Source organism: Echinops telfairi, unplaced genomic scaffold, assembly GCF_000313985.2.
Source record: "Echinops telfairi isolate 266 unplaced genomic scaffold, ASM31398v2 ScPeMD7_18;HRSCAF=68, whole genome shotgun sequence".
Lineage (NCBI taxonomy): Eukaryota > Metazoa > Chordata > Mammalia > Afrosoricida > Tenrecidae > Echinops > Echinops telfairi.
Genome location: NW_022103915.1, coordinates 83,399,487 through 83,412,292, shown reverse-complemented (window position 1 = coordinate 83,412,292; position 12,806 = coordinate 83,399,487). Strand labels below are relative to the sequence as shown.

Sequence of the window (12,806 nt, the reverse complement as noted above, 5' to 3'; positions counted from 1 at the left end):
GACCCCGTGGCGCCGCAGTTCCTGGGCACAGTCAACAGCCAGCCTGTCACACTGTGGAGGGATGGAGGTAGGGTGAGCACCAGGGCCTAGCCATGCCATCTTCCGCTCCGCCTGGGGATACCCAGCCTCTTGCCCTGCCTTTCCCGGGAGATGGCAGCCTCCCTTTCCCATGGTGGTGCTAGTCTGGCCAGTGAAGAGGAGCCCACTCAGAGGTGTTGCCCCACAGAGGGGCAGAGGGAGGGGTGAGGACAAGCCAGCCCTAGCATTCCAACCACCAGGGACTACATCTCACTGCCCTCCACCTGCTCTGGGTCCTTACCGCGGCTTTGCCCACGCCATAGGGGACATTGAAGAAGTACTGCAGCCCCCCGATGGAGGAGATGACCACGATGAGTCCCCGCCCAGCTGGGACCATCAGCCGTGCCCCATACACCGAGCACAAGTAGTGGCCTCTGGAAGAGGGGGAGAGTAATGGGCATTGCAGTGCTGGGCAGGCGCTGTAGTCCCTCGGCAGTGTCTACTGCCCTCTAGTGGCTGTCATAGGCACAGGGACGGCGGTAGACCTGGCTGGCCAGGGGCTGGAGGCCAACGACAGGTGAGAAAGGACAGTCTTTAGAACACGCAGTGGAGTAAAGCTACCAGGAGCAATTAGAAACATGGGATCTCAGGAGGAGGGGACTTAAGAAGTGTATAGGACGTACATGTAAAACATGATCAAATCCTGACCCACAGAACCGAAGGGTAGACATACTTTGACGATTAGAAGGACCAACGTGTAAAACATGCGTTCCAATTAAGCCAATGCTCACATTCAACTCTGTCTTCGATTGACATCTTGATTCATCTTGATTTGTGGAGGAACTGATGGAAGAACTCAAAGCTCAAGGAGAAGAATAAGCGGAGGAGGCGGAGTGTCTGGAGGGTGTGGGGTGTGTGTGTGTGTGTGTGTGTGCGCGCGTGTGTGTGTGTGTGTGTGTGTGTGCGCAATAGCGACACGAGAGCTAAAGCATGCAGTGCTGGTGTACGCCCACACCAAACTGACTATCACTTAGTGACCGATAGGACAGGATAGAACTGGCCCTGCGTGTTTCCGAGACGGTAGCTCTTCAGGGGAGTAGAAAGTCTTGTCTTTCTCCTGCGGAGCGGCTGGTGGTGTCAAACTGCTGACCCTACAGCCCAGTGCGGAGCCGCTACGTAACCTCCTTCGCAGTGCTGGCACGGCAACAGACAAATCCATGCAACCAAATAGTCACGTCGTGCAAGTGTATGTGAGAATTCAGGGAGCAATTCAAACCAAGCGGGAAAGATGGATCTGTCAATAAATAGATTCAGAAGGACCGCCCAGGCAATGGGGGGTGGGGGTGGGGGGAACCTCAGCTCTCAGTTTATTATTCAAAATGAATTCCAACAGGATTAAGGAAGCGAATGAAAGAAATGAGGGCACAAAAGTATCGAAAGCTCCACAGGAAAACCTGGGTGAAGGGGCTCACAAATTGGGTTAGGAAGGGCTTTTCTTAGCATAACACCAAGATAGAAACTGTAACAGAAAAGATTGGTAGGTTTGAATTTTTTTAAGTAGAACATACATACAAATACACAGCTTCAAAGAGTTTCTAGCAAATTCCACTATCTTGCAATCGCATTTTCCATGAACATTTTGACACACAGACACATACACATACATTTATATCCAAGGATGTGGAAAATGTGGGGCTAGCGTGCATGCAAGAAATCAATCAACTGGGGGAATGCTTTACAAAACAGGCCGAGGGGCTCTGCCTCTGCAGAGATCTGCTTTAACTCAGTGGGGGAAGAGACAGGCAGTGAATAGTCCAAGTGTCGGTCCCCAAACAACCAACGAGGAACCGAAGGCACACGACGACTCCACTAACAAAGATCATTATTGAACACAACTTGGAGACCCTCTTTGCTCATTAGAGTTTCCACAAACAGTGGGCACCAGATAATGCTGGGCGCCCTTGAGGGAAGGGAAAAGCTACTGCTGAGCCTTGCAAGTGATGATGCCCAAGGGAAGGGCTAGTCCTCACTCTTTCTTATTCATCTTCTCTGGATCTAAAACAAAACCATTGCTTCCTCTAACCCTGGTTGAAAACACCAAGCCTGGGTGGTGTGCCTCACGAGGGAGGAGGGCTTGGAGCATGCAGGGGAGAAGCCAGGGCTTATTCTAATGACAAGGATCCATCGCAACAGGGCCAAGTTGACACCCCCAGGCAGGGATGCCCCTGCAAGGAGCTTCTCCAGAGGTAAAAGGGGCAAACGAGATAGAAGGAGGAGACTAGGAGTGGGCCGGGGAGGCTAGCAGGCAAAGGTGACGAGGGCCTATAGAGAAAGGCCCCATCCCTCAGGCTGGCTCCATGAGCAAGGGGAGCCCCACCCTTGTCGGGGCCAAGGGGACACCCACCTGAGCCCGACATCGTTGATGTCATCCCACATGGAAGCGGGGCTTTCCCAGAATGCAAGATCCTTGTTGTGGAAGATGGCCTAGGAGGCAAAGGAAGAAGGTGATGATTTGAAGGCAGGGGAGGAATGAGGGGCTGGGTACTGGATGGGAGGGGTGGGAAGGAGCATTCCGGAGTCAGAGGGGGAGGGCAGAAGCGTGGGGCCAGGGTCAGAGTTCAGAGGGCACCTGGACCCCGGCATAGGCATTGTTGACCAGCACATCCAGACGCCCATGTTGCTCCTGGTCCACCTGCTCAAACAGGCGGCGGACTTCACTCTCGTGGCTCGAATCACACACCACTGGCACACAGCGGCCCCCTCGAGACTGCGCCTGCAGGGGGACAGAAGCTCACCGTCACACAGGAATATGCGACTCCCCAAGTTAAAGAGGCTTTGGGAACAATGACCGCCTGGCCTCCTAGGGAGCCACTGAGGCCATGCTGCTGTGTGTTGGAAGAGTTGCAGGACTGACAGAGAGGCCCACTCCCTGGGCCCAGAGCCAGGTGGGCTGAACACGAAGACACAGTTCCTCAGGCTTATTAGATGCAAGGCAGAGCACCTGGGGAGTGAATACGGTCTGGGGTGTTCTCTAGAGAAACGGGTAGCTGGCTGCCTTTCCCCCCTCCTGGTCTTCCAGCTCTCATCCCGCGTCACTCACCAGTCTTCTTCCCGACACCAGCGTTCCTTCGTCTCCAGGAAGGTTTTGCACATGACAGGCTTCTTACCAGAGCCCGCGTGCACCACACACAAGCCAATGGCTAGAATATGTGACAGAGCTGCCCCATCGTCCCCACAATCCATTTGAGAACAGTTCCTTCATTTTTGTATTGTTATTCGCTCCCCATGTCCCCTCCAACCTCCTCTGCCATGAACCCTAAGAAACTTGAATCCAGTTACTCTCTCGATAGATTTACCTGGCCTGGATTTTATCTGAAGAAAATAATCATAATGAAACAAACAAATCTGACAATAACAAAATAAAACTCAAGAGAAACCTCAATCCCAAAGAAAGCAGAAAATATGAAAAACTAGAACACAACAAAAATGGGCCCAACAGGGAAACAATTTTAACTGAATCATATCTGCATTCAGTCACTTTCTGATACACTCTGTCTGAGGACAAGGCTGCTCCGTCCCGGGTCAATGGTCCGAGGGAATTCAATGGAGGCTTAGTCCACGTGGGGACGCTACAAATGGACTTGGGCTTTCACTGTCACCTAAAGCCAAACAAACCCAAACCCAAACAAGACAAAAATACCCCCAACGCACTGCCATCGGGTCGATGCTGACTCTGAGCGACATACTAGGACCAGGTAGAACTGCCCCTGTGGTTTTCTGAGACTGTAGCTGTTTATGTGAGCAGAAAGGCCCGTCTCACTCCTGCAGAGTGGCTGCTGGTTTCGAACTGTTGACCTTACAAATTTCAGCCCCAAGTGTAACCACTATGAAACTGGGTACTCAGAATTTAAGCTCTAATACAATTCCCCTGACCTTGGATTTTTTGGGGGGCATTTATTTACAATCCTTGGATCTTACAGGCTGCTGTGTTTCTTCTGTGCAGGTTGAGCTGACACCTCTCTTAAATGGGTGTTTGCTTTCAGACAACCTTTTAAGACCCCAGACATTCTTTCTGAATGCTGGACACACACGCTCCTGCAGCCCCATATCTTCAGTGATCTCTTCGTGAGGGCCCGTATCGAGCAAGGCCCCATCACAGAGCCGCATTGTTCTCAGGTTACAGCTCGCTCTTAGTGTATCCCGTTCCGTTCTCCTTTTGAACACCAATAAATACACCATGGCTCTTAGGCATGGGCTATTTCTACGTCTCATTCTGCCCTAAGATCACTCCCCAAAGTCAGAGGAGGAAGGGTGACCCTTTCAAGAACCACCGAGCTATGCCACGCTCTGGAGACCCCTCTGACCTCCTCGTGGGAACTGCGGAGATGCCTCAACACTGCTCGCCTGACTGCCAGCTTTTCCTTCTCAAATTAATTCTACACCTTGCAGCCAGCGTGAACTCTCTGAAGCAGAGTCTATGGGTGAGAAGCACTGAAGGCAAAAGCCACCATTTCTAAGCTGGACAAAGATTTGCTTGGGAAAAATACAGAGAAGGCGCCTTGGCCAGCAGGAGGTCGGAAATAGAACCGATCACGATACACAGAAGTTCGAACCTGCAAGTAACTTTACAGTCCTTGTTAAATCTCGCTTTACATCCTGACTCCACAACGGATTTTCCTTCTCTAGGATTTTCTGCTGTGTTTCTTTCTGTTAGCCATTTGCAAATTTGTAACTGCGGTGGAGACTCAATTTGTTAGAGAGGCAGACTGCCAATATAACAGAAAGTTAGCCCCAGCCCAAAACTTCAGCACGTGATGACCTCAGAATGTAATGAATTAGCTAAACTGTTCAGAAAATGTTGACATTTATAGTTTAACAGACGCTTTGTAACTTTTGTGAAAGCTCCTGTATCAGTTGTTTACAAAAACAAACAAACAAACCCACTGCCATGGGGTTACTTTTAACTCATAGTGGCCCGGTCTAGGGGCTCTGAGACCAGACCGTACATCTTTCAGGGAGCCGACAGCCTCATCTCTCTCCTGAGGAGTGGCCAGGAGGCTTGATCATCCGATGCCTAACTCATAGGGCCTGCAGGACTTTTAAAACATGTTCTGTTCTCTCTGCCGTCTGAAGTATTGCAAAGTCTCCCACAACTGTGTGTAAATCTTCACCAGTTTTGCAAAATGGTTTTAGTCCCTTAATAACATTTTTGTTTTATGTTCTGGCATAGTGACAGTCTAGTGTTTTCACCGAGACAATCCCCACTGCTTAAAGCACAAGCTCAGGGTTCCCCGCCATGGTTTCCCCACACCCACTCTTCGCTTCCCAGCCTCTTGTCCACCTCGGCTCCCTGGAGTGGGCTGCCTGGTGCTTACACACTCGGGCATTAGTCCTCCCAGCAGCCCTACGGAATCTTCTACTGCGGTCTCTCTGCTTATGTAGCGCCCTCTGATGGAGGGGTTCCCCTAGCTTTTCTTACCTGACTCAACAAACTTAAAACAAAATTAAAAAACCCTCAAACTCAAACCAAAGTCAAACTCACTGCCAGCGAGTTAATACTGATTCCTGGAGACCCTATAGGACAGAGAAGAACTGTCCCTGCGAGTGTCCAAGACTGTAATTCTTTATGGGAGTAGAACGCTTCATCTTTTGCCTGAAGAGTGGCTGGTGGCTTCAAACTGCCGACCTCGAGTATCACAGCCCAACACATAACCACTACACCACCAGGGCTCCTTTTACAACTCAGTTTCCCACTAGGTTTATGGACATTTCCTATAGACCTGTCTCTACAGACACGTGTCAAAATGACGCGTGAACAGGACCGCACATTTTCTTTAGACAACTTATTTTATTTAAAAAAACAACACACTTAAACACTACTAACTTAGAAATGAAACTACGTGAAACTATATGCTTCTATAAAATGTATGACATTTAACATTACACAACGTTTAAGATACTGGGTTCGCCGTACTCATGAGGCTCGCCTGGGTTGGTCAGTCTGACACTCTCCACCGCGTGGTTTGTCTTTACATTTGATGTGTACTTTCTAAGAACTTTTGACGATGTTTATATTCATTGCTGAAGTAATGCTTTCATGAATGAAACTGATTTACTGGGACTGATACTTGACTTACGTTCAAGTCAAATTGATGCATATCCGTAGATACGGGCATGCCACACAGGATCTCGAGATTAGAAGGGTTAGAAGAAAATGACTATAAATATTTGTCTCGTATAAAAGTCATCTTTAATGGTAGGAGGTAAGTAGAAATGGTTTCTGTGATGTTCATGGAAGAAACAGAAATGCATCAAAATGGCCTGTCCCCGGTTCAAAACCACCTTCTCCAGGACACGCTCCCTTCCTGGCCACTCCTCTGAGGATCCCGGTGCTCCCCCTCTGCACGCCCCAGTCCATACACACCTTGCACGCTCCATCATCCCATTATGGAAACAATCCCTCCTGCTTCTGCCTTCTTCTTGGATTTATTTATGTATTTTATTTTTTCTTCTTGAATTTTATTGTTTAAGAGCAAATATCGTATTTCGGTCATCTTTGTAATCTCAGGGCTCCCCCCAGCACCCAAATATTTATCACTTCCCAAAATGGAGTTGGGAAGTCTGACTTGGCAAAGGAAAATGTCTGGTTCCACAAAGTTTTGCCCAACATGGAACAAAACACATGGCCACTGTCCTTTAGAGGCAATGCTAACATTCCTTTTTTTTTTTTTAATCATTTTATTAGGGGCTCATCCAACTCTTATCACAATCCATACACACATCAATTGTGTAAAGCGCATTCGTACATTCATTGCCCTCATCATTCTCAACACATTTTCTCTCCACTTAAACCCCGGCATTAGGTCCTCATTTTCCCCCCGCTAACATTCCTGAAGGGCTCAAACTAAAAGTTTTTTTTTTTCTTTATTATGAAACTCACTTGGGGGCAAAATCTGACCTGATCTGGTTACTTACGGTGCTTGCCCAGCTCACTTTGAGTGAGTATCCTGTGTGGCTCAACCCTCTGGGATTAAGGGAGAGCTGGAGACGAATGGTGAACCCGAAAGGCCCACCCAGGTACTTTCTGCCCTTGGGTCCCAGAAGTGCTCACCTCCTGAGCTGTGGCCTGGAGTGTGTCCAGATGGCGGCCCGTGATGTACACCGTGGCTCCAGCTTGGCAGAGCTGCAGCGCGATGCCTCGGCCAATACCCCTAGAGGCACCAGTCACCACACACACTTGACCCTTCATGAGAGCTGCCATGACTCAAGCAAAGGAGGAACAACTGTGGGAACACAAATTTGCTCTGAAGAATAGTGCATGGAGGCAGTTGGGGTAAGACGGGGAACACAGACGATTGGGATCCTATGAGAGGAGGGGAGAAAGATCAGAGGGGCCCACTGAATGGGAGTCCCTGGGCAGGGCTTGGCGTCTCTTTGGGGAGGCCCAGGGAGTGAAGGAAAGAAGCCCTGGTGGTGGAATGGTTAAGCGTGGGGGTACTGACTGTCAGGTTGGCAGTTAGAAACCACCAGCCAGGCTAAAGATGAAGCCTTCTACTCCTGCAAAGAGTTACAGTCTCCCCTCATTCCTCTGATGTCCTGAATGCTTCCTCCCCGCACGGCCATGACCCAGTTCTACCTTACAAATCCAGCTAGACCGGAATACCCACATGGGTACAGATAAGAGCTCTTGACCCAGGGAATTCAGGATAGATAAAGCCCTCAGGAACAGTAGTGGGAGTAGTGATATCATAGGGTAGGAGGATGGTAGGGACAGTGGGCGTGGAGGAGGAGACAGGGGGAGCTCATCACAAGGTTGGCTATGTAGCTCCTCCCCAAAGGGTAGAGATGTGGGTGAAGGGAGACGATGGACAGTGTGAGACACGAAATAACAACAGTAATATATCATTGATCAAGGATCAATTCACGAGGGTGGGAGGGTGGCAGATGGAGGGGAAAAATGAGGAGCTGATACTAAGGGCTCAAGTAGAAAGAAAACGTTTGGGAATTGTTGACGTCAACATATGTACAAGTGTGCTTAAACAAAGGATGGACTGTCACAAGATTTGTAAGCGCTCCCCTGCCCCCAAAAAATGATTAAAAAAAAAAAGTTCGTCTTGGAAACCCGCAGGGGCAGTTCCACCCTGTCCTACAGGGTCACCATGAGTCGGAATTGACTCGATGTCCATGAGTTTTGAGTTTTTATTTTGAGGGAGTTAAAGCTAGGAGCCCCGATGGTTACACGTTGGGCTGTGATTCACAAGGCCAGCAGTTCGAAACCACCCACCATTCCGCGGGCGTGTTCTGGCCTTGAAAACTCACAGGGGCAGCTCTAAACCGTCCTGTAGGCTCATTACGAGCCGACAAGGCTCGATGGGAGAGTGTGAGAGTGGGGAGTGGAGTCAGGTGGGGCTGTCCTGGACTGGAGCCCTATGGGGACCCTCTGAAGGGGGCTGACTTCAGGGGCGGCGGGGGTTCCTGGGGCGGCAGCCCCTCTCGGAGCACCCAGAAGTGTCCTGGACTATCTGGTGCTGTGCTCCTGGTCTGGTTCAGTCCCACCGAGCCCGGGGGACCGCTCCCTGGTCCAGGACGAACTCGAGGCCGGGGGTCTCTCAGCCGAGCGGGGGCTCGCGCCCCGCGCTGCTTACCTGCACCTGAGCAGCCTCTGGGCCCTGCCGGCGGCGTCTAGCTCAGCACACCTGCAGCTCGAGGACTTCGATCCCGGTGGAAGGTGAGGGAGGCAGGGTAAAAAGGTGGGGTAGAAGGAAGAACGCTCTTCCGAGGGTTCTGGAGACGTGGAGGGTGGGCTCCGGGAGAACGGTGGCGCCGGGACTGAATCGGCTGCGGTTTAGAGCCAGAGTTAGTTCAGTCCCCAGGCCCGGGGGGCGGGACTAGTACAAGGAGGCGGGGCTTCCAGGAGGACACGCCCACGCGCTCGCCCGGCGGCGTCGCGGAGCTATGACGCGTCACGCGGCGTCGTGGGAACGCCGGCGCGTCGGTAGCAAGCGGGGCGGCGTGAGACCTTCCGCGGCAGCTTTCGGAGCGGCCCGGTCGGAGCGCCCATGGGGCTGGGTCCGCGCTCCCCGCACAGGCCCGGGCGCCGGTGCCCAGCCGGTGGCAAACGAGGGCGCGGGGCCACGGGGTCGGGTGCCGCCCCCCCAGGCCGCGAGCGACAACCCCGCCCGCCTCCGGACCGGCGCCCGGAGCCGGCAGTGGATGCGCACCCTCACCTGAGCCCCGAAGCTTTGGGGTATTTCCGCCGCGCGCTCTCGGCGCTGAAAGAAGCTCCTGAGACGGGGGAAGAGAGGGGTAAGTAGCATTGTTGAGTAGGTCCCAGAGAAATTACGATCCGGACAAAATCCCGGGACAGGCATGGAGCCTGGTGGGGGTCCCCAGAACGTGGGGACCAAGTTTTCTCGCCCATCGCCTCGTCTTCGCCCCTGCCCCCGCACCCCCCAACTCCGCACCCATTGGTCGAGTGATGGAGCATAACCCGATTTTTCTCTCAGTTTTCCTTAACTACTTCTTTCCAGAGTTGATGGTCCAGAATGTACTGAAGGAAGTGAAGGGTCAGGCCCTAGCCTTGGCCACTAACAGGACTGGCAGTGAAATGCTCCAAGAACTGTTGGGGTTCAGTCCCTTGAAACCGTTCTGTCGAATATGGGCTGCTCTGCACCCCAACGTGCGCTTTGTGGCCTGCCATCGGTGTGGGGTCCATGTGATGCAAAGTGCTTTGCTGCAGCTGCCCCGCCTATTGGGGAGGCAGGAGGAGGAGGCGCAGAGAGAGGAGGAGGAGCAGGACGACGACGACGACGACGACGGCGGGGAGGATGGTCCCCCTGAGACCCTGGAGGACCTGGTCCTGGCACTAGCCACAGAGGTGTCGGGCGACTTTCTTTTCTACTGTGGAGACACACACGGCAGCTTCGTGGTCAGAACTCTGCTGCAGGTCTTAGCAGGGACCCTTCTGGAGTCAGAGAGAAGCAGGGCCCGTGGGTCCCAGTCATCTGGTGAGTATCCCAAGAGAGGGCAGTGCATGTAGAGGGAAGGAGAGCTGAGGAAGTCCAGAAGGAGAATGTGAGCAGCCTTCCTGGAGGAACTTGACCTTAAAGAAGTAGAGAAATTAGGACAGGACTTAGGTGTATGCTGAGGCTGGTGTGTGCAAGTGTGTGTGTTTCATGTAGAGCCATGGATTTCAGCCTTTTAAAAAAAACCACAGTCTACTGTATGAACAACAAACAATATGAAAACATAGCGGAGCGTGGCTAGATCTACACATAATGAATTCAAGCTCAAGATTACTACATGCCATCTATTCTGATATTTTCTTTCCTCTCTTTGGATTTTGTACTCTGTCCTATTTCATTAAACTTTATGCTACCTCAAAACAAAACAAAAAACAACAACATGCTCTCTGATATGTACAAAATCGATGATATGTTACATGCATAGGCTGTGACTTCTGTTTTGAAAACCTCAGGGAAATAAGGTTAGAGACTTGAGATGAGGTCTGATTTCGGCCTGAATACCGGGTTGGGGCGTTTGGACCATCTCCTTTTGCCCAGGGGGTGCCGGTGGAAGTGTTTTAGATGAGAAGAGACATTTGGGTGCTCCGTGTGGCCATCACCTCCCTCCTGTGTGAGTGTGGTCTCACCACTGCGCATGCTCTCACTGCCTTCAGATGCGCCAAGGGCCCCAGCTTGGGAACGGAAGCCGACTGATTTTGAGGTCCCTGAAACCTTCTCGAATTGCCTTCAGGACTTGATCGCCTGCTTTCTGAAGGACATTGCTGGTAAGGAGGATAGTAGGAGAGGGCTCTAGCGCCGATGGCGCAGTGGGGTGCACATTGGGCCGCTAACCACAGGGTTAGCAGTTTGAAAGCACCAGCTGCTCTGCTGGAGAAAGAGGAGGCTTTCAACTCTCATAGAGATTTTTTGCCTCAGAAACCCACAGGGGCAGATCTACTCTGCCTCCCGACAGGGTGGCTGTGGTCAGAATTAACTCGCTGTCAGTGGCTTTGGTTTTTCGGTTACCTTTAAACAAGGCCCTGACTTGGATCAGCTTGTGTGTCTTCTCATCTGATCTTGTTCGATACTGCAGAGCACTCTGTAAAGGGCTTTTTGTGTCCCTAGTCGCTCGTAAGTTGTGCTTAAGGTTAGAGGTTGTGCCAGCTGTACCAGCCGTCTGGAGTTTGAGGAGGCTACTCTGATTGTGTCCACCCTCTGTCACAGTGTTTATCACCGACAAAGTCTCCAGCTTCTGCCTTCAAGTGGCCTTACAGGTCTTACGTCACAGATGGCCCCAGCTCTGTGCCCATCTCTGCAGTGCAGTGATCGGCTACCTGAGTACTCGCCAGGCCTCAGCAGATGGCAGGTATGGTGAGGGCCAAGGTGGATTGGACTGTGAAAGGGGTGGGTGATAGGATGCGATTGCATTTGAATGGAGTAGAGTGGATACTGCTTGATTTCTTGCTTTGTTTTTAAACACTTTAAAAAAAATTGTGAATTAGGTGGGGGCTTACATTTCAGATCATCAATTTTGTGTTCAGTGATTTAAGCTATTTATCAATCTCTCCCAGTAGCATGCGTACCACCCTCCCCTTCCTGCTTTGATTTCTTTTCTCCCTCTTGTGGAATACTGTCTTCCCCTTCACCCAAATTACTATCTGTCTGCTCCCTTGGTAACCTTCAAAGGCTGTTTTCCTTTGGTATGAAGACCTTTGATGTCCCCCCCCCACCCCTCTCTGTAACAGTGGTCTCATGCAGTACTGGTCCTGTGGGGACTGACTAATTTCACTCAGCGTGATCTTCTTCAGGTCCCTCCAAGCCCTGAGTGCTTTGTGGTTTCACCGGCTTAGTGATGCATAGTAACCGTTGTGCATATGTGCCAAAGCATCTTTATTCACTCTTCCACTGATGGGCCTGTAGGTTGCTTCCATCATGGTATTGTGAACAGTGCTGCGATAAACGTGGGTGTGGGTATGTCTGTTCCTCTTGTGGCTCTTACTTGAGGGTTTAGGCCCAGCAGAGGGATTACTGGGTTGTATGGATTTTCTATGCCCAGTTTGAAGAAGAGCCGGTTGCGCATAATTACAGCCCCACCAGCATTGTATGAGGCTTCCAATCTCTGTACCCTTTCCAGCATTGTCATTTTCTGTTTTGCTTTGTTTTTGAACTTTGCTGTTAGTGTAGGCGGCTATGTCGTCGTCTTGCTTTGCAGCTCTGGGATGACTAGTGCTGATCTCTTTCTTGTCTCCAGCCCACTGCTGCTGTTTCTGCGGGATCAGACCAGCTCCAGACTCCTGGAGCAGGTGCTGCTGGTGTTGGAGCCCCCAAGGCTCCAGAACCTCTTTGGGGATCACTTCCAGGGGCAGCTGCAGGCTCTGGCTGCACATCCCATCGCCAACTTCCCTCTGCAGCGCTTGCTGGATGCTGTCACGACTCCTGAGCTGGTGAGTCTCGGGAGCTGGCCGGTGGGTGTTTCTACACCCAGTTTCTGCTCGTTCTGCTAGCACCATGTTCCGGTCATACAAGAGTCGGTGGTTGGTGTGGAGCCCTGGTGGCACAGTGGTCATGAGCTGGGCTGCTAACCGAAAGGGTAGCAGTTCGAAACCTCCAGCTGCTCTGTGGGGAGAAGTTGGGGTAAAGCGTTAGTCTTGGGAAACCCACAGGGCCCGTTCTGCGCTCTCCTACGAGGTGGCTATGAATCAGCATCGACTTGGTGGCAGTGCGTCAGTCCTATGAACCACTATATAGTTTTTCTCTATATTTAAGAAATTCTTTTTTTTTTTT

At 51.4% G+C, this 12,806-nt stretch overlaps 2 protein-coding genes across 2 annotated transcripts in view; one reads left to right on the top strand and one right to left on the bottom strand.

Moving 5' to 3' along the window:
- The window catches only part of DHRS1 (dehydrogenase/reductase 1), a 10,558-nt gene extending 1,666 nt beyond the window's left edge, over positions 1-8,892 (bottom strand). Inside the window, exons 1-6 of the mRNA XM_045287657.1 lie at positions 8,664-8,892; positions 7,130-7,301; positions 2,648-2,791; positions 2,423-2,502; positions 320-452; positions 4-51 (exon numbers count right to left, since the gene is read on the bottom strand). Coding sequence (XP_045143592.1) covers positions 4-51; positions 320-452; positions 2,423-2,502; positions 2,648-2,791; positions 7,130-7,279 — 555 coding nt within the window. The 5' untranslated portion in view covers positions 7,280-7,301; positions 8,664-8,892. The remainder of the gene's footprint in view (positions 1-3; positions 52-319; positions 453-2,422; positions 2,503-2,647; positions 2,792-7,129; positions 7,302-8,663) is intronic.
- A 185-nt stretch (positions 8,893-9,077) lies between these two features.
- The window catches only part of NOP9 (NOP9 nucleolar protein), an 11,804-nt gene continuing 8,075 nt past the window's right edge, over positions 9,078-12,806 (top strand). The window contains exons 1-5 of the mRNA XM_004698499.2: positions 9,078-9,324; positions 9,549-10,025; positions 10,697-10,807; positions 11,247-11,388; positions 12,274-12,466. Of these exons, the coding sequence (XP_004698556.1) occupies positions 9,078-9,324; positions 9,549-10,025; positions 10,697-10,807; positions 11,247-11,388; positions 12,274-12,466 (1,170 nt within the window). The remainder of the gene's footprint in view (positions 9,325-9,548; positions 10,026-10,696; positions 10,808-11,246; positions 11,389-12,273; positions 12,467-12,806) is intronic.